This window comes from Antennarius striatus, chromosome 4 (assembly GCF_040054535.1).
Source record: "Antennarius striatus isolate MH-2024 chromosome 4, ASM4005453v1, whole genome shotgun sequence".
Taxonomy (NCBI): domain Eukaryota; kingdom Metazoa; phylum Chordata; class Actinopteri; order Lophiiformes; family Antennariidae; genus Antennarius; species Antennarius striatus.
The window spans coordinates 2,150,436-2,171,164 of record NC_090779.1 but is presented as its reverse complement, the minus strand read 5'-3'; the positions used below and the strand labels follow the sequence as shown (position 1 = coordinate 2,171,164).

The following is a 20,729-nucleotide window of genomic DNA, read 5'->3' as shown; positions in this document are numbered from 1 at the left end:
CAGTTTTTACAGACCAAGAGCTTTTTAGCTTCAAGAAACTAATGACAAAAGTAAAAAGGATGATTGTGGAGAACGGTTAGTTGTTTTTTTGAATTCTGTCTGCTTTTTTTTTTGTTTAATACATTTTAAAGGTTAGATGTGTTCTTTCTGCAGGAAACACAGTACTGTTAAAAATCCTGCCTTTGTTCCGTTTTTGAGATGTGAATTCCTTTTTGCGTGAATCTCTTTTGAATTTTGTGTCAATTTTGTTTTTTTGGTTTTTTTAATGACTAAACGTGATTTTTAAAAAATCAAAAATCTCTTTTTCTCTAATTCACACACACTCACACGCGCGCGCTAAACACACGCACGTGACCTGGTGCCCCGCCCCCTTGACGTCACTTCCCTTTGGAGCGCAGAGCGGTGAGGATCAGCTGGAGGCTGCGTCACAACACCGACTTTTTTGCTCGCTTTGTGGCTGAATTTCGGCCGAACCTTCTGGACTCTGGTGTGATCATGGAGTAAGAATCCATCATGGTGGTGAATTCCGTGCACTGGTTCCGCAAAGGTCTGCGGCTGCACGATAATCCCGCCTTGCAGGAGGCCCTCAGCGGGGCGGACACGGTGCGCTGTGTTTATATCCTGGACCCGTGGTTTGCTGGCGCCGCTAACGTGGGAATCAACCGATGGAGGTGTGTAAAATAATCCGTGGCGCTAATCTAGCATACCAAACGCTGCTAGAGCGGAATGTAGATTAGCGCATGTTAGCACGTCGACATTTGTACGAGTCATTGCCGGGTAAATAACGGGTCCAGAGAGCCGAGGCCCGGGCCTCCGGGATGCTAACGCTAGCTTAAAAACGGAGCGTCTGCCACAACATTTACGTGTTCGTAAAGTCGAACCTTCATTCTCGTTCACAGTTACGAACATCCAGTTAATGTTTGGCAAACAGAAGATTCAGGAGTAGAATCCGGTTTTCACAAACCAGGAATTTGCGTTGGATTTGACGCAATATTAAGAGATATGCAGAATACAAATACACACATAAAATACTAGTTACACACACACACACACACACACACACACACTCATGCACGGATACTACTGTACTCCATTACTACTGCAAAATAAAAAAGTATTATTCTCTAAGACTTGTCAGAAACAATAACTAGACATTAAAACAACACGTAACCAGAACCAATGCAGTCACAGACTGCAACAACCCGCGACACCCCTGAATTCAAAATGTTACCCCGACCTATTTTGCACAAGTCAAAAAGCAAAGCTAGTGCTCTGACTTACTGTCATTGATCAAAGCTAGTACTTTGACCTATGGTCTTACTCACACTGGCCTTCTCCCCTGTCTATTTTATCTGGTTCCTGAATGTACAAAAGTTGAAATTTGACCTTGACCAAGCTTTCTCAAGGTTGAGGTCATCATCTCATTCTCATCCCCTTTGCTGCCTGAGTCATGTGCCTTTTGTTTCATCTTTCTATCTGCAACGGTTGTGGAGATGTTTGGTGGACAAACACACAAACACTGACAATTACAATACATCACCGCTTTGAAGCGGGGTGGAAATAGGCCATTCATTGAATGTGTGCTCTCTGAGACCAAAAAGCCCAGTGGTTGGGATGGCATTCAGGGAGGCTGTTACTACTGGAAACTGACAAACCTTGATTTAGCACAACAACCTTTAATGTCATATTGTCCATTAGTCAGTGCCGTTATTACAGGCTTTCTTGGAGAGTCTCAAAGGCCAGAATGTCAGCAACAATTAGCTCCGGTTTTTTGTGGTGGGTTTTTACACAATGTCCTGCAAGAGCGTTCCAGACAGGTTCAATCAGCCTTGCATTTGTGAAAATGGTTAAAATGTCCATATAAATCACAAACTAATATAAATCATTGTTGCTTGATATTTTGCATTCTCCTCGTCACCAAAGACTCCTGTAGGGTGTTTGTGTTTGAATGAGAATAGAACAGAAATGGAACAAATAAGGATCTTCCAGGTTCTCCAGCTCCTGTACTGTGTGGAGACCTTTTGAGTTTTGTTTTATTTAACTTTTGTGGACTTATATCAACAACCTACTGTAGGAAGGCCTACCTTCCTACCTTGGAAGAAGCAATGCACCGACATGGAGAACACCGTAAATATGGCCCAGACAGTTAAATTATCATTCTCACAAAATCATCCTCACTGTGGGAATCAGTATGATTGGTTATTGATCTCTATCGCATACTGTGAACACATCTATCACCTTAAATGCCAGCGTGTGTTCTATACTGACTATAAAACATATGTGTAGAACGTATCATTTTAAAGTGGACTGACCAAACCTGTATTTGCAGCTTTGTTTGTTGTAGAAATATTAACACTGACGGCTGTCTGATGGGAAAAATGAAGGCTGAAAGTTAAACATGACTTTAATAAATAGTGAACAACACAGCATCCCAATGTCTGTAATAATTTATAACTGTCCTTGGAACAAAAGGTGTGCTTCAGTTGGTCTGCAGATGTTTTCTGTGTATATCACTGCCTTCATAAAATCCAAAGAAGGAAAGAATTAAAAGTGACTTAAAATTAATACACTTTAATAAAAGTGTTAAAAAAAATCACGCACCAGTTACCAGTGATGTCTTTTCTTCAGGCAGATTTTGGCTAAAATAAGGATGCATCCTTCCCAGTTGCATGCTGGGAAGTTAGCTGGACTCTTACATAGTTGAGTTTGTCCTCCAAAGAGTGGAGTGTTGTCAGTGCCGGTGTTAAGCCTTGAGCCTTGAGAGGGTAGCACTTTGAATGCATTTGTTTTGTGTGACATTGAAATATGATTGGATCTTCAGTCCATGCACACAGAAGTTTATTCCGTCAAGTTTATAATGAACTTTCATAAAAAAAGATCTCTTTTTGATCTGAAGTTCGCTGCTCTTTTTTATGACAACCAAGGTCCAGATGCAATTATCTCTGCTGAGGTCATGTTCTCATTGCTAGGAGGATAGTAGAAAAAATGGCTGAAGGATGGACGGGTTTTGTGTTTCCTAGAACATCAGCCACATGTAGTTGTGACTGTAGACTGGCAAGCTTTGACGTATAGCGATGATATAACCGTGTTTATTTCATTATTTCAGACAGCATGTTCTTTGCTAATTGTATTCTTGTATGTCTGTGTCTTCAGGTTTTTGCTGGAGGCTCTGGAGGACCTGGACAATAGTCTGAAGAAGCTCAACTCCAGGTTGTTTGTAGTTAAAGGACAGCCGACTGATGTTTTTCCAAAACTTTTAAAGGTGTGTATCGTAAGCCACCAACAGCTCCTGATCTAAAGAACAACACAATACTGAATCTATTGAATCTAAGGCTTACATTTTGATCTTTTGTCATATAACTCATTAGAACTGTACCTCTCTAACCCGGTGCTCACGTCCACAGTTTTCATGATAAAAGAAAACGCCTGAAACCGTCTGTGAAATAGTGGCTTGTTTTGAGAATAAAATCCCCCACCAACATTTTAAATTAGGACTTTTTGATTGCAGTAGAAGAAACAACTCTATTCCCTGAAAGTTTGGGTGGGATGTCGTTGAGTTTCAGGATCATGCCCTCTGCGAGATCCATTCTCACTGATGTTGTATCCATCCGCCAATACGTGTTAAAGAACTAGACCCGGTGTCACTGATATTGTATCCATCCGCCAACACGCAGTAAAGAACGAAATCCGGTCTCAGCTGTATCCCTCCGCCGACATGCGATGGTGACCTGAAGCACGACTCTTGTCTCAAATTTTGGTTCATCACCTTCGGTCTATCGTCTCTCTGCTTGGTGTTGATGTATGATGAATTCATAAATTTAATGCTAAATCAAACAGCACTAGAAAGGTAATGTAATACCTGCATTGAGCTGACATCTCATTACAAGTTAGCTGTCACCAGATTCTACTCCCACGATGCACCAGGGTTCTTTTCTGGTTTTCTTTCTCCTCATTTTCTGTTGTTCTATCTGTGTTTGGGTGCAGGAGTGGAAAGTCACCAGGTTAACATTTGAATATGACCCAGAGCCTTATGGGAAGGAGAGGGACGGAGCCATCATTAAGATGGCACAAGAGTTTGGAGTCGAGACCATTGTAAGAAACTCGCACACCCTCTACAACCTGGACAGGTATGATACAAACTAGAACTGGCTTTCTATTCTTGACTTATTTGTACCAAATGATGGTTAAGATGAAAGGTGTCTCCGGCAATGAGCGTCTCAAAACGAATCATCTGGCCCCATAGCTCAAACGTTTCTTTATTCACCTTTGTGTGCGCTGGTGTGTTGTGAATATTGATCTCTACCGTTACATCTAAACCTCAGCTCTGAGCGACAAACAGGAAGATGCTGAACATCATCTGAACAGTAAATCCCCACCTGCAGCAGAGCCTGCCTGTCATCATCTCATGTTACTCCCATGATGCACTCTGTTACCGTGCTGTGGTCTAGGACGATGAGTCCGCTGCGTGATGAAGATGGGTGTCATGTGTCTTAGCTTGCCGTGCTTCATCCAGTCTTCTATGTAGAGATCGTTCCTACCGTGTTGTGTTATGTAATGATTTGGTGTGTTGCTTGCACTGACACGTGTGTGTGTGTGTGTGTGTGTGTGTGTGTGTGTGTGTGTGTGTGTGTGTGTGTGTGTGCTGTTACAGGAGATGAGGGGGGGTTGGGCTTAGCTTTGGGTGTGTAGTTTTCCAGGTTTACGCTGGTGTTTGCAGACATGTGGCGTGCTTACTGTGCTCATTGACAGTGGTGGCATTAAACCGACCAATAGGAAGCCAGGCCTGCTGCAAAGCCTCACTCACATGGCCGAGTTGTATAAGACGGAAACTATAAATACAGAGCTGCCCTGGTAAAATAGCCTGAAAAGACTGTGGTGTGTCCATATGTCAGACAATGATGTGTGGGGTAATCTGTGTAGCTCATCAGTGGTGAACTTGATTTTATCATTTCTATGTACATTTGCATACATTTTCTACTACAGTAAAGCCTGTTTCTGCTGCCATTGTCTACCGTTGTCTACCCTCTCCAAGGGTAGACAACTCTGACTTTGAGCGGTTTACAAGCACTGGGGTTTTGACCTCTGACCTCAGGAAGGAGCTGCATGGACAATAATGTGTGCATTTCCTTCCTTTGCTACGTATGACTTCTTCCAGTGGAGTCGATGTGGTTGCGTACAATTCAAGCGTTCACTGAGTCGTGTTCTGCTCGTGAAGACTTTGTGTGCGTGGTAGCGAAGGAGTTTAGCGTGTCCACGTGATCTGAATCAGCTGTGTCCTCTGGTGCCGGAGGGGATCACCAGGACAAACACTGGTGGAGAGTGTGGCCGAGGTTGGTCTGCGGTGGCGCCAACTCGATCCATTCCTCTGTTTTAATCAATCACACCAGCAAACCCACAGCCTTCAGCCAGATTTAGTTCCCAGTAACACCAACAGTCAGTTCTAGAAGTGATTAATGGCGACAAGAATAAGTTCTTTAAGATGACAGGAAGTCAGTGGCGCTGACCAAACCACTTCCTTTAACATTAAGTATGGTCTGGTACACTTTACCCACAAGAAACACAGGAGTGACGGTGATTGGTCAGACCCAGCAGGAGACATCTTTTTGTGCTGGTGTTGTATCACAGCTCTACCTTTGTGTAGTCATCTTGTTGGTTGTCATGGTTTGTTATAACAGGGATGTTGGGATGTGTTTTAGAAGACAAACTCTCTGTAAAGTTTAGGGAAAAGAATCAGATATTCTATTTCATTCCTTCACAAAACCTGTTGTGCACAGCTTGATCTCACGAGTGCTGAAGATGTTTTGAGAATTTTTGTATTGTTATCATTTTTCTGAGGTGTCCATTTAATAAATCATAATTAGTACACATCTGAGTGTTTCATGCTTCTTTTTCAGATGGAAATGAATGTCATCTATTGAAAAATTCAATGTTCACATTTGAGTTTTAATAATCTTTGAGCCACAATGTCCTTTCATCTGTCTACGTCATATCATATGGGGGGGAGGGGGATCCTGTTCGCATAAAATTGTCACTGGTGCGACCTGTGGAACACATTTTCATTTTCGTTCTGTTTTCCATCACTCACAGGATAATAGAGACAAACAACAACAATCCACCGCTGACCTTCAAGCGCTTTCAGACCATTGTGAGCAGACTGGAGTTACCCAGGAGACCCCTGCCTCCCATCACCCAGCAACAGATGGACAAGTGTCGCACTAAAATAACCGACAACCACGACCAGCTCTACAATATACCTTCACTGGAAGAACTGGGTAAACATTATTATTTTCAGTGTGTTATTGGACTTTAAAATGATTCTTTATTTTTCATTCAGGCAGTAGTTTGGGCGTCCTGAGGACACAGCTCTGAAGGTCTTCATTCGTGTTAACACACACACACACACACACACACACACACACACACACACAGTTTGTAACAGTGTAGTGAATAGGAGGTTGTTTCCTGTGATTCATCTTCCATGCCTTTCAAGAACAGGAACCCTGGTGAGGCGGGAGCTGGCTTTTCTTTCTTTAACCTTGTCTCTGTGGGGAAATGTGTGCAGGTTTCAGGACGGAGGGGCTACCTTCTGTTATTTGGCGGGGAGGAGAGTCTGAGGCTTTGGACCGACTCAACAAACATCTGGACAAAAAGGTAACCACACACACACCATCGGTCTGACCCAGCGTTCAGTCAGCACGTCGTCGCTCGGAGACGTTTGGCTTGTGTTTCTGACGTTTAGCTGATCCAGTGATTTTAAATTTGTCAGTGTCACACCTGCATGTGGTGTTTGAGGGGTGGCCTGACGTGTTGTTGTGTTCTTCTTCTATGGTGGGTTGTGTTATGTATTGATTGTGGTCTGTCTACAGGTGTGGGTGGCTAACTTTGAACACTCCCGGGTCAACATGTGCTCTCTGTACGCCAGTCCCACTGGTCTCAGCCCCTACCTGCGGTTCGGCTGTCTGTCCTGTAGGGTCCTGTACTACAACCTCAGAGAGCTCTACATGAAGGTGCAGTGGACACTGACCCAGTAGCAGTACTGAACAGAACTGACCTGTAGGGTAACCGTTGTGTTTGCTCTTTCTCTTCCCATCAGCTCCGTAAGCGTTGCAGCCCCCCGCTCTCCCTGTTCGGACAGTTGCTGTGGAGAGAGTTCTTCTACACCGCTGCCACCAACAACCCAAACTTTGACCGCATGGAAGGAAACCCCATCTGTGTCCAGGTGGGAACCGGTTGGAAGGAGAGGTTCTGAACTCCTGAACCACCTTTCTAAAGGTTCTAAAGTTCTCAGATCTATAAGAAGAGGGGTAACAGTGTCAGATCTGAGAACTTTAGAACCCAGAGTAAGAAGAGGGGTAACTGTCAGGCGCTGCAATGCAGCTGCTAGATGAACTCATTGGTTGCTAGCGCTTTGTGATCTCCTTCGGTGGACTTTCTCCACCGCTCTGGACATTTATCGGTGTTTGATTCTTTCTGTTCTTGACCAATCCCAAGACGCTTCACTCAGAGCTTCACCTGTTCGCTCGCCGGTGAGCTCTGACACACACAAACTTTGTTGCATCGTCAGCTGCCACAATTTATTTTTCTTCTTCTGCTTCTCCATCCTCTGTCCCGTGAGTGGATCAGTCGTCATGATGCTGAATCCCATGATTAGAAGCTTGATTGTCGCTGACAAACTCCTCCAGATCGTCTATTAACCCTTTGAGGACAATCTTTTGACGGCACTGGCAGCCAGCAAGTTAAAAAAAATCAAAGCCACTGATATTTGTGGCAAAATAAAGAGAGATCCATCAGAAAGGAAAAGAGGAGTATTGAGTCTGGTACCTCTCCCCTGTGTCACACGTCTCCAGATCCCGTGGGACCAGAACCCGGAGGCTCTGGCCAAGTGGGCGGAGGGTCGGACCGGCTTTCCCTGGATCGACGCCATCATGACCCAGCTCAGACAGGAGGGCTGGATCCACCACCTGGCCCGACACGCCGTGGCCTGTTTCCTCACCAGGGGGGATCTGTGGATCAGCTGGGAGAGTGGCATGAGGGTAGGATTCCAAAGCGTTTCCTCTGGCTGCCTCAAACCCAAAGCTGCCGCGTGACAGGAGGAGAAAGACGTCTCTCTGTCCCTGCAGGTGTTCGAGGAGCTGCTGCTGGACGCCGACTGGAGCGTGAACGCTGGCAGCTGGATGTGGCTGTCCTGCAGCGCCTTCTTCCAGCAGTTCTTCCACTGCTACTGTCCTGTCGGCTTCGGAAGAAGAACGGACCCATCAGGAGACTACATCAGGTAGATTTCATACATACGTAGTCTACAGCCGTGTCACTCTGGTGTGCGGTGTGTTTCTGAATAAGTTGATTGTATATACGTGGAAAAATGTTGTATTCTGTTTCTGTGTTCCGATAATTCCTGGATGATGCAAGAAATTAACAAATTAGAAGCTGAATAAACAAATATGCGGTTGAACATTTGGAATACAGTGGTACATCTACTTACGAAAGTAATTGGTTCTGGAAGAAATTACGTAAGTAGAAAATTTTGTAAATAGAGACGTGTTTTCCATGCAAATGCCCTAATCCGTTCCAAGCCCCCCAAAATTCCGACATAAATGTTTTATAAAGCATAAAACTCCATCAAAACATGTAACAAATGTTACAATTAGATTATTACACAATAAATGATGTAATAAAATAAATGTAAAAAATAAAGAATAAAAATGATGGTCATTTACCTTTTAACTGCTGTCCTCATTGTTTTTTGCCTTAAACTCCTTAAACTTCAGTCATCTTCAGATCACCACCGCTGTTTCCGCCGCAGCGGGTCACGGGGAGCCGGAGCCTATGTCGGCGGCATAGGGCAAGGGGCGGGGGACATCCCGGGCACGACGCCAGTGCACCGCGGAGCCACACACAAAGACATACAACGATGCACACACATTGGGGTCCATAGTGAATACTCTAAAAGTTAATATATTTACGTAAAACTATCAGAACACCTCAGGGGTCGAGGGCCGAATGACGAGGACGCTGCATAGACACCTATCTAGCTCCACACAGAGGTCCCTCTTAGCCAATGGCATGCCAGGATGCTATGTAATAGTCAATGGCAGAGCAGCTATAAGAATGTTGCGTTCAGGAACCTGTGGGAACTGTGAGTATCAGCCCATCCTGTATTTTAACCTTTTGTAACTCGAAATTTCTTTCGTAACTAGAGGCAATATTTTCCTGTTGAGGCGTTTCGGAACTAGAACATTTCGTATGAAGAGACATTCGTACGTATTTGCTTATATTCCAAATGTTTTAGTAGATTTCCGTTGGTGGAACCCCTTCCAAACTGTTTTGTAGCACCTCTTAACGTGATCATCTCAGACGTTTGTAACAAAGGTCTTTGGGGTTTTTGTGCTCAACAGTGTTCGGAGTCTTTTCTCTGTTCTGTTCTTGAGTCTTGTAATGTTCACACACATCACAGGATGTGACTACAACCGGGCTTTTCAAACCTTTCCTGCAGACGTTACGTCCCTATCCTGAAGGACTACCCAAACCGGTACATCTACGAGCCGTGGAACGCCCCGGAGTCGGTCCAGAAGGCAGCCAACTGTGTGGTGGGGGTGGATTACCCCAAACCCATGATAAACCACGCAGAGGGCAGCAGGCTCAACATCGAGAGGATGAAACAAGTTTACCAGCAGCTCTCCCACTACAGAGGACTCAGTAAGTCACCTAGACTGGTTCTGTTATGAAAAAACATTTGTTCTGGTCTCTCTATGCATATAGTGGTCCTCCCTAACCCGACCAAAACAAACGTGTCCTGGAGCGACCGTGGAGCCCATAAACTCTTGAAAGGAGCCTGAAAAAAACAGGTTTAGGATCCGTTAGCGTCTCTGATCAGCTGATGTGAACAAAGATCGTGTGAAGAAATCTGCATGGAGGCGTTACAGTCAGCTGAGAGTGAAAGTACCTCCATGATTACCAAAGAAAAATTAGAGAGAAATAATTAGTTAATTTAAAGATGTAAAAGCAACAGGGGCAGCGGGATCAGTTTGGGGCAAAACATTTCAAATACAGAGTAGCTGGGCATTAATTAAAAAGAGAATAAAATGGGACCTTTAATATATTAAGGTTTCTGTTCTTTCAGTCAGTTTTGACTTTACTTTCGCTCGAGTGAAATTCAGGTTTCTGTCGTGGTTGGATGCGGCTTTCGCTGTTTCTACCTTCCAGGCTTTAGACCAGACCCAACAGAGCTGTTGCTCTGAAACACGCCAATGTGGCGGTGCAGCACTTCACTCACCGCCTCACTTCCTGTTGGTGTAACAGAGAAAGCACAACCCCCAGGTCTGCCCAGGCTAATACCATGATCTAAACGGGGCATTAGCTTTAATCCTCTGGGAAGAACGTTCCATTTGTCCCGTCTGGACAAGAGTTTAAACCTGTTCTGTGTCGTTGTAGATGGTCGACCTGATGGATTTCCAGTTATTTTATCACACATCTAGTAGACCCCACATTGGGATATTTTTTGGAGGCAATCAAGATTCTACAAAGTCTCAAAACCCCACCTGACCTGACGGCTAAACATCTGAATTTTAAAACATTAGCAGAAGTCCCAAATAATAGATTGACTTGATCAAATCTGTTCTCTGAAAGTTAGTAAGTTTAAGATAGTACCAGTTCTTCACAGGTCAAAGGTCGTCCTGTCAGAATAAAACCTGAGGTCGGGGTCATTCTGGGTCACTCCCAGGTTCTGTGTAATTCTTGGCTGCCCAATGCTGGTACTCTCTCTCTAAACTCGATTAATACTATTTTCATTATTTTATTGTTGTCATTTAGTTTATTTGTCTTCTCCAAACTTATATAATGTTGGTTATAATTTAAGTTAGGGCTTGTGGGTAGGGGGGGGGGCTTGATAAACCAACACTGTCCCTTCACACTGGACTTCTAGCAGCTTGGATTCTGTCTTTCATAAATCTGTTTTATATAAGTTACCGTGTGTGTGTGCTCCAGGTTTGTTGGCGTCGGTACCGACGATCCAGGAGGAGGCGGAGCCACCGATGACGGACGAATCCCAAACCAGCAGCGGCGCCGGTAGGAACCAGAAGCAGCCCCATCAGTGACGTTTAGTGTCTGAGCTCCAACCATTGTTCTCGTCCTCCAGACTCTCCCCCCAGGGTTCCTGCTGACGCTGAGGCGGCTGGTTGCTCCACAGCTCCTGATTCGTCCACCGCCTGTGCGTCCTTCATCCACGTTCCACATGCAGACGCTTACCCCTCCCAGACTCCCTGCCCCCCCTCAGGCCCACACACATGCCCCTCCTCAGCCGTAACATCTACATCTGCCCTAAACCCTCCTCCCTCCCCACCCCACAGCCTCGTGCTGAGATCCAAACCCTCGTCTCCGTCATGTCCCACCTTGTCCTTGTCCCCAAGTCCCTCCCCCACCCCGATTCAGTCCTGCCTCCACGGGCAGAGGAGAAAAGGCTTCACTCGTAAGGCCCGGCGCAACCAGAGGCCCCGAGGGCGGCAGAACTGCCCCCAGGCTGACCCAGAGAGACGGAGAGATGAAGATGTGAGGTCAGAGGAGGAGGAAGCTGGAGGGGAGTCGAGGATGGAGGAGGACACCGAGCAGGATGAGGAGAGGATGGAGGAGGAGGCGTCTGTGGAGACAAACGGGCATCATTAGAGACATCAGGTACTCCGTGCCACAGTCTAGATTTTTACAGGCTAACGGTCTCTAGGGGGCGCTCTAGCAGCAAGCAAGACTGACAGCTGGAAGAGATAATGCAGCGAGCAAGACACTACCGTGGTTTGATTGAGTTCTGAACAGACATTTTGCACATCATGAACACCCCTCATGATGGGAAACACACGGGGGGGAGCAACATGACGCAGATTTAAAGTTAAAGACGATCTGGTCGTCCCAGCAGGAAACAGCTGCTGCAGGTTGTTTCCAGGAAAAAACACGAGTCTTTCTTTTAGAACTGAGTTGGAGCGGTTTATGTTCAGCTGCACTCAATAATCCAGAATTTACAGCACAAAAAGACAAATGGTGATTAAAATATAGTAGAAAACATTTCTTAGTATATGTGTGAGTTAATTTTCAAACAGCTTTTTTTATTATCGTCACTACAGACAAACCTCGGTTTCCGACCACACTTCATTCCTGAAGGCTGTTCAAACAGCGATTTGTTCCAATTCCAAATACATTTTTCTCATTACAAATAATGTAAATGGTCTTAATCCGCTCCAAGACGCTAGAAAACTACCTATTTTCAACATAATATGTTATTTCATAATGTCATTTATCAAATTGTATAGTAATGAAACATATCAAAGAAATGTAAAAGAAAGAAGCAAACACGAGAAAGAAAAGAAAACATCAACATAATCAGGTTAGCCTAAAGTACGAGTTACCGTCGTCTTTTGGACAGAAGTTTACGGTACCGTAACTCGTACCAGAGGCAACGGAACGCAGATTAAGTGAAACATTATTGAATACAGTAAAATAAAATAAAAATCACATTACAGTTAAAGCATAAGAACAATAGAGATAAGAGTTTTTACCTTTGTGGTGGTGAGCAGTTGGCATACGTGAACGTTGAAGAGGGAGAGGAGGAGGATGGATGTTACTGCGTTTGTTTGGCGTTCAACTTACAAAGTTTATTTGACTTCTAAGACAAAAAAAAATCCAAATTTTTTGGTTGAATTCCGATTTGTTTGATTTCTAAAGCGTTCTAAAACCAAGGTTTGCTTGTATTTGAAGTAACTGAGTGTTCTGTGCTGTGACTTTCAGATGAGACCTGCAGACGGTCAGACAGCTGAACTCATGATGACCAGCAGCGGACGGCGTTCTGGACGTGTCGTCAATGTAAACAGACAATCTGCACACGTAAAGGCAGACTAGGAAATGGACACACACTCTGGTGCCAGAAACATTTTGCTTTCTATTTTTAGTGCTTGTAGTATCGACCAACAATGTTTGTGCAGGCTTTTGCTGCAGCGGGTAAACGGTTGTCGTTGGCGACAAGTCACTCCAGGATTACCGATCCAGATGAAGGCGGGCATCGTCTTCACTCACCGACCTCATCGGAGTCTCGCTGCCATCCCAGAAGCCCCAGAACATTATCTGTTGTCACCAGAGACCAGATGGATAACAAACACGTACCAACATGCAGACAAGTGGACCGCAGAGAGGTTTTGCACATTTCCCGTTGCTCCATGGGAAAGAACTCAGAGTTAGTAAAGGCACCTGCGTACAGCGATCCCTCGATCCTCGTGGGTAATGCGTTCCAGGAACCATACGCGATTTACGAATTCCATGATAGAACAATTAGTACAAATAGTATAATTTCCTCCGGGATTATTAAAGTATCTATCTATCTATTGTGGAATTTCGTTTTTGCAGGTGGTTCCTGGAAGGTTAGGATAAATCTTTAACCTGATGAATTTGTTTCTTTGAACTCAAAGCCAGAACATATTGAAATTATCCAATTTCCACATTATTTTGATGTCAAGTAAATGGTTAAGCACTTTCCTTCAAAGCTATCCGTCAAGTTGTGATCAGCTCGGGGCTTCTTGATTAAACCTGTGTGGTTTGGGACGATGTTGAGACATTCACTAAAATCATTACATTAGAAAAATATGAGTACATTTCTTACCAAAGGAAACAAACTGGTCATGTGACTCCTGGAGGAACCGTTCATTCTTTGAGTTTTCCAGTCACACGATCAGAATGTGTTTTTAAAAATGACAATCACTACATCCACTTCACTTTATTTCAAGCTCAGGTTTGTTCTTTTCTTAATTTGCAGACAAAGCGGTTCTGTTTAGAGTGGGACTTCGTGAAGCCCCCCCCCCCAGTGATGCCTGTTAGGGTGGAGGTTTCCCCAAAGACGTTTCGTAGACATGTTCAGACGTTTTGTTCTTGTGTTTCAGACAAACTGGTAATTGTAATGTTTGAATCGTAGAACGTAACCGGCCTGCTCAGCATCTCAGGTCAGAAACCATGACGGGGGTCACCCCCGCCCCCCCAGAACGCAACACGAGCTCTGATGAGATGCTCCTGCTCTGCTGTACATTCCAGCTAACAACAGTATGAGGCTCTGCTGGACTGAACAATGGACATGTAGTTGTTTTGTATTGCACTAAAAGACTTTATTTTCATTAAAATTGCTGAAGGACTAATTCTAATCACAGTTTCTGGTGTTTCCTCTTTTTGCTGAACAACACTGGTGTCAGATAGATGACATCCTAGCCCAGAAACACGGTTTACGAATGAAACATTCTGGTGTCTGAACAACATGTGATCAGGACTGAAGTATCTATGGATAGATAATTCAGTATCAGTACAAATCACATAAAAACTTTGATGATTACAAATCAATTTCAGTTTTTAAATCTATTCAATAGTTTGAAATAACCTTTGAAAATGTCTAAGTTGGTTTTCTGTACTGTAAATCTAGTTGTGTGTGCAAGACTAAAGCTTAACCTAATTTTTTCTTATCAGTATAAAGTGAAAAGAAAATGATTTCAGTTGTATAGTTAGATCTGACTTGGATCCAATATAGATCTCCTTTATGGAAAAAATGAAGACCAAAAGTTACATTTCTTGCAAAAGGTGAGTTATCGTTTCCTTTCTGATGTAAAGGAAGAAAAAAAAAAAAGGTCAAAATTTCATCTAAACTTTGTGGTAACAAATTTAACCAAATGAAATCTAATGTTTTCCCTGATATATTTCAGACCTTAACTGAAACAAAACACTTCCTGGGTGATAACCCAGTTTTCTCCTAGTTTCTATCATAACTATTCCAGTCAGGCCTTAGTGGCGTGCAGTCAGGTGAGCACGGCCTCATCTGCCATCATGAGAGGAAAAAAGAGATGTTTATGTTTATCCAGTGATGTGTATAATGAAATTATTTTCTATTTAACGTCACCAATTTTAGGTTATTTTTACTCAAAATCGCTGAATTTTCTCATTTTCCACTGAAACACTGATCAGAGACCTGTGGTGAGACGCCAGCCAGACGAGCCTCGCCATGGATTGATCAATGACTCCACTAGCTGTGCTGGTAGCTAAACAGTGAGACCAATGCCATCTCTCTGTATGTCGCTATTAAAATGTTCAAACACGTTTGCTATATAAACCAAATTTCCATACTTTAGCTAATGTATATAATGTACACTGCTTGTTTTTGTCAACAACTCCATGTGTGTAACGTCTTTCTGGAGTGGAGCGGTCCTGAAACCGCCGGGAAAAGGCATGAAGTGAGGCACGCAGTCCTCCTGCTTCATGGTAGGGGGCGCTGGTGATCCCAGGGATTCGGCCGAGGATTCTTCTTCCTTAGCCGTAGAAGAAGTGACGGCAAACTACAGCTACATACAGTATCTCAACTCACAATTTTTCGCTGCTTTTGTTCAGAAGGAGCGGCGCATGGACTTCATTTAGAAGTAAACGTAAGATAAACAAGATGGCTGACGAGTGAACGCTGGCGCAACTGGCTGCTGCTGCTCGCAGCTCTAATTCCCTCCAGACTACTTCTTCTGGTTTTATGATTTTATATAACCGAGTAATATCCTTCAGTTGTAATTCTCCCACGATCTGCTGTCACTACTGTCAGTGTGAGTCCTCACTTCTGGCTCACCTGTCCTCTCCTGACGTGAGCCTCACCTGGCGTTTGCTGACCATCGACACGGCCTCAGTCCTCGTCCACAGTGTGGGCTGGTGGAATAAACATCTTGTTTGTCTGTGCCTGGCTCTTTCTGCTGCCTGATCACCTGCCAGTGACAGCTCTCCTTCGGTACTCGGCCGCTGACCTGCTCCGGCTGCGCTGTCGCCTGCCTGGACCTGGGCCAGAGGCACTCCGCCTCCACCCGGACATCACCGTCCAGCCCCGCCGGAGATACATCCACCGAGGGTCTCGCCGGAATCTCCACCACAACCGTTCAACACCAATAAAGTCCATCTGGTCCAGCTCTCGATGCCCTCCACGTTCCACCAGCCGGGCAGTTGACCTCCTGGCTCGGTCGGCTAGCTCCTTCACCAGCTGCGACAACACGGCCCTCAACTTCCCTCTGCTCAACATCCGATCACTGACGGGCAAGGGACAACTCATCCAGGGCCTCATCACTAACCGAAAGATAGACTCTCTTTGTTTAACCGAGACATGGCAGCAGCCCGACGACTTCTCTCAGCTCCTCGAATCCCCCCCTGGTGGGTTTGTGTACGTACACCTGTCGACCCAGTGGCTCCGGTCGGGGAGGAGGTCTCGCAATAATTTCAGGCGAAAAGTGGAAAATGCCAGCCTTCAGGTCGTTTGAATCTACGGTCTGTGAGTTGTCTGGTCCCACTCCAACCATCATTGCCACAGTCTACCGCCGCCTTAAACCGAACTGTGACTTTTTAAGTGACTTTGCTGCTTTCCTCACCCACCTATCCTCTCTCTCACCAAGCATAATACTGCTGGTTGATTTCAACATCCACATGAACAAAGTCGATCTGCCTCTTACCAAAGACGTCACGACCTGTTTGGAGAGTTTTGGATGTCCCACACATTCTAAAGGACACATTCTGGACCTAATTTGCTGCTCTGGTGTCACCCCTCTTGACCTTACAGCCGATAAACTCCCCATAACTGACCACTTTCTTCTTTCATTTACTGTAAAACTCACCTTCTCTTCTAAAACATAATTTCCCCATTGTGTGGACTATTAAAGGTGGATTATTATTATTATTATTATTATTATTATTAAAACACCACATCTCATTTCATTCCAGAACATAAAGAACATAAACCCGGCCACACTCAGCTCAAGTGTCCATTCCTTGCACCCCCCAGAAATCCACAACCTAGCTACTCCTGATGATCTGGTTTCCTATTGTAACAACAATCTCCATCATATTGTAAATTCTCATGCTCCTTAAAAATCAGATCTGTCTCTTTCTCCATCTCTGCTCCCTGGTTCACCTCCGATCTTCGTTTCAAGAAAGCCCAAGGTCGGCAACTTGAACGACTTAACAGGAAAACTGGTCTAACCATCCACAAAGAATTATACAATTACCACGTGTCAAGCTACAAAGAGGCCATTGCCAACACCAAAACCCAATACTTCACCAGTATAATCACAGCCAATAAGGGAAAATCAATGTCACTGTTGTCCAAACTGCTGCCATCACCCCAATAATGAAAAAACCTCGTGCCAATCCCTCTGACTTCAATCAACTCAATCAATCAACTTCTATTTATAAAGCGCTTAATCACATCAGAAGACATTTCAAAGCGCTTTACAGATAGAAAGCCAACAATGCCCTCCAGAGCAGCATAAGCGACAGTGGCGGGGGAAAACTCCCTCATTTAGGAAGAAACTCCGGGCAGGACCCAGGATCTGGAGGGCAGTCATCCGCCTTGACCTATTGGTTAGGAAATATAAATACATTGAGGAAAGAGATAGGTCAAGTAAAAGAGACAGAGAGACAGAGAGAGTTGCAGATAGGCCAGTTTGAGTTTCATGTCCACTGCGCTGTCGCTGAATTGGGGGTGGGATTTCCAGGCCTTTTGATATCCTGTCTTCCATCCGCGTTCTCCACCTGTGGAACAGAGGCACAAAGACAGCGGCAGCATCGTGCAGAAAACGAGTGTGATTTGACAATAGTAATAAATTCTAGGAGAATAGAAAGATAAAGAAAGAAGTGACAGAAGCTCCAGAGTATCTCCCTTTAACGGGAGAGACGGAGAAAAATACCCTCAGCAGTCTAGGCCTATAGCAGCATAGCTAGTGGGGTGTGTGTCATTTCAATTGTAGGCTCTATCAAAGAGGAGGGTTTTTAGTCTACTCTTAAATAAGTTAAGGGAGTCTGCCCCCCGGACCGAGGCTGGGAGATCGTTCCAGAGTAAGGGAACCAGATAGCTGAAGATTCTGCCTCCTGTTCTACTCTTAAAAACCCGACGGGTCGCCAGAAATCCTGCATCCTCAGATCCAAGGGCCCTGGGAGGGTGATACACTTCAATAAGATCTTCAATGTAAGACAGAGCCTTACAGTGGAGAGCTTTATATGTGATCATGAGCACTTTGAATTGTATTCTATGATTAATCGGGAGCCAATGGAGTGACGCTAGGACAGGAGAGATGTGTTCTCTCCTCTCATTTCCAGTCAGTCAGTGGGCAGCTGCATTCTGAACTAACTGTAGAGTCCTAATAGAGGAGCTAGAACAGCCCATAATAAGGAATTGCAGTAATCCAATCTAGAAGTAACAAAGGCATGAATGATTTTCTCTGTGTCTTAAAAGGATAAGAAATTTCTAACTTTAGCAATATTTGGCAAGTGAAAAAAGTCTGTCCGGGATACAGACTTGATGAGAATTAAAGGACAGATCTTGATCAAAAATCACTCCCAAGTTACTGACTTCATTGGTGGGGGATAGAGCAATGCTATATAAGAGAATTACAATGTTAGAAAAATCATCTCTAAGATGCTTCGGCCCAATAATAATAACTTCAGTTTTGTTACTGTTTAACATCAAGACATTGTGAAGCATCCAGGATTTAATATCCCTGAGGCAGGTTTCCAATTTAATTAACTGATCGGATTCATTTGTTTTAATTGATATAATTGAGTATCATCAGCAAAACAATGAAAATTAATATTATGTTTCCTTATAATATTTCCCAAGGGTAACATATAGAGACTACAGAATTGGTCCCAGAACAGATCCTTGAGGTGATCCACAGGTGACAGTCCCTTGATTTGAAGATTTATTATTTACATAGAAAAACTAAAATCGGTGGGATAGATATGACCTGAACCAGTCTAGTGCTGAGTTTTTAATCCCAACTTCAACAACTTCTGACCCATCTCAAATATACCCTTCATTTCCAAAATCATTGAAAAGACAGTCGCCTCCCAACTCCATCCTCTCCTCTCCTCAATAACCTGTATGAACAGTTCCAGTCTGATTTCCACCCACTCCACAACACTGAAACTGCCCTCAATAAAATCATCAATGATCTTCTCATGGCAGCTGATTCTGGACTCCTCACCATCCTCGTCCTCCTTGGCCGGAGTACACCCTTCGATACCATCTGTCATTCCAACCCTCCTCAACAGACTATCTTCTATTGGCATCACCCACAGTCCGTTAGCCTGGTTCTCATCTAACCTTTCTGGCCGCACTCAGTTCATTCAACTCAAGTCTGTTAAATCCTCCCCCAGCCCCATCACTTCAGGTGTGCCCCAGGGTTCTGTCCTGGACCCCTCCTTTTCTTCATATACCTCCTTCCCCTTGGCAATATTTTTTGTAAATTCAACATTCATTTCCACTGTTATGCTGATGACACACAACTCTACCTCACCACTAAACCCTAGTCCACTCTTCTGCCCACCTCCCTTACTGATTGCATCTCTGAAATAAAAATCTGGTTCACCCTAAACTTACTTAAATTAAACAACAATAAAACCGAGGTTCTCCTCATTGGCACCAAATCCACCATTTCCAAAATGGACAGTTTTTCTCTCATCATTGATGATTCCACCGTTTCGCCTTCTCCTTGGTTAAGAGTCTGGGCGTCATTCTTGACAGCACATTATCCTTCCAGTCACACATCACCAGGTCTGCCTACTTCCACCTACGCAATATCAATTGTCTCTGCCCCTCCCTCACGACCCTCACTACTGACATTCTAGTCCATAGTCTTGTCACCTCTCGACTCGACTATTGTAATTCTCTGCTATTTGGGCTCCCTCACAAATCCCTTCAGAAACTACAACTGGTCCAGAATTCAGCTGACCGCATCATAACTCGAACCCCCCCATCCACCACATCACTCCTGTCCTTCAACAGCTTCACTGGCTTCCGGTCCAGTTCCGAATCCATTTCAAAATTCTTCTCCTCACCTTCAAGGCCATCCACTACCTCGCCCCTCCATATCTGTCTGATCTCCTCCACGTTACCACCCTCTCCCGCCCCCTCAGATCCTCCTCCTTACACCTGTCCGTCCCTTCAGCCCGTCTCACTACCACGGGATGCAGAACATTCAGTCGCTCTGCTCCCCGTCCCTGGAACTCGCTACCACCCCAACTAAGAAATACCTATTCACGCCCCCATTTGAAATCACAACTGAAAACACATCTGTTTAAGACTGCATATTCAGCTGAAATCTGTTGCTCTTTGTATTGATTTCATGTATTTTTATTTGTTGATTGTACAACGGACTTTGTGTAATCTTGTACGATGACCTTGAGTGTCTAAAAGCACCTTTAAATAAAATGTATTATTATTATTATTATTATTATTATTATTATTATTATTATTATTATTAAGTAGGAAACAACGTAACGTTTTTATTTAATTAAATGTGCAGTTGTTACAGTTTGTACGTGTAAATAATTCTGCTATGAGACTATTAAAAATAATAATTAAACGGTGAATAAGCTACACTGTAGGTTCATATTTTTGAAAATCTAATTCTGATGAATTCAGTGCCTCACCAGAATGAGCATCACCGCACGTCACTGGATTAAATCATCTTGAATCTTGGGTGAGAATCTGAGAATCTGAGTCAGCTGTTAAAATTCCCATTGTCTGAGGAAGACGACCTGACGACCTTCACCGTGTTTCTGGTCATTAAGCTGAGATGAAGTAATATTAACTTCACATTCAGTGTCTTTACTTCATAGGTGGATGGATATTCAGGGTTTCTTTTTTTAATTTCAGGTGAGAACAAGATCAAATGTTGATCCTCAGCTCCATCCGTCTATTTTCA

The 20,729-nt window shown here is 44.1% G+C and overlaps 1 protein-coding gene across 1 annotated transcript; it reads left to right on the top strand.

Moving 5' to 3' along the window:
• The first annotated feature begins 398 nt into the window (after window positions 1-398).
• cry2 (cryptochrome circadian regulator 2) lies at window positions 399-14,162 on the top strand. Its single transcript, XM_068312480.1, has 13 exons — window positions 399-671; window positions 3,154-3,262; window positions 3,985-4,127; window positions 6,088-6,272; window positions 6,563-6,651; window positions 6,867-7,007; window positions 7,094-7,219; window positions 7,848-8,033; window positions 8,121-8,272; window positions 9,491-9,693; window positions 10,981-11,061; window positions 11,132-11,664; window positions 12,766-14,162. Exons 1-12 carry the CDS (start codon window positions 514-516, stop codon window positions 11,653-11,655), a joined length of 2,097 nt encoding a protein of 698 aa, XP_068168581.1. The 5' UTR covers window positions 399-513; the 3' UTR covers window positions 11,656-11,664; window positions 12,766-14,162.
• The last annotated feature ends 6,567 nt before the right edge of the window (window positions 14,163-20,729 follow it).

Bases quoted from the DNA above. Each gene is read 5' to 3' on its own strand.
- cry2 (XM_068312480.1), top strand. From the start codon at position 514: ATGGTGGTGAATTCCGTGCACTGGTTCCGCAAAGGTCTGCGGCTGCAC. The intron at 3,263-3,984 runs GTGTGTATCGTA...GTTTGGGTGCAG, and splicing joins TTTTTCCAAAACTTTTAAAG to GAGTGGAAAGTCACCAGGTT. The intron at 6,273-6,562 runs GTAAACATTATT...AAATGTGTGCAG, and splicing joins ACCTTCACTGGAAGAACTGG to GTTTCAGGACGGAGGGGCTA.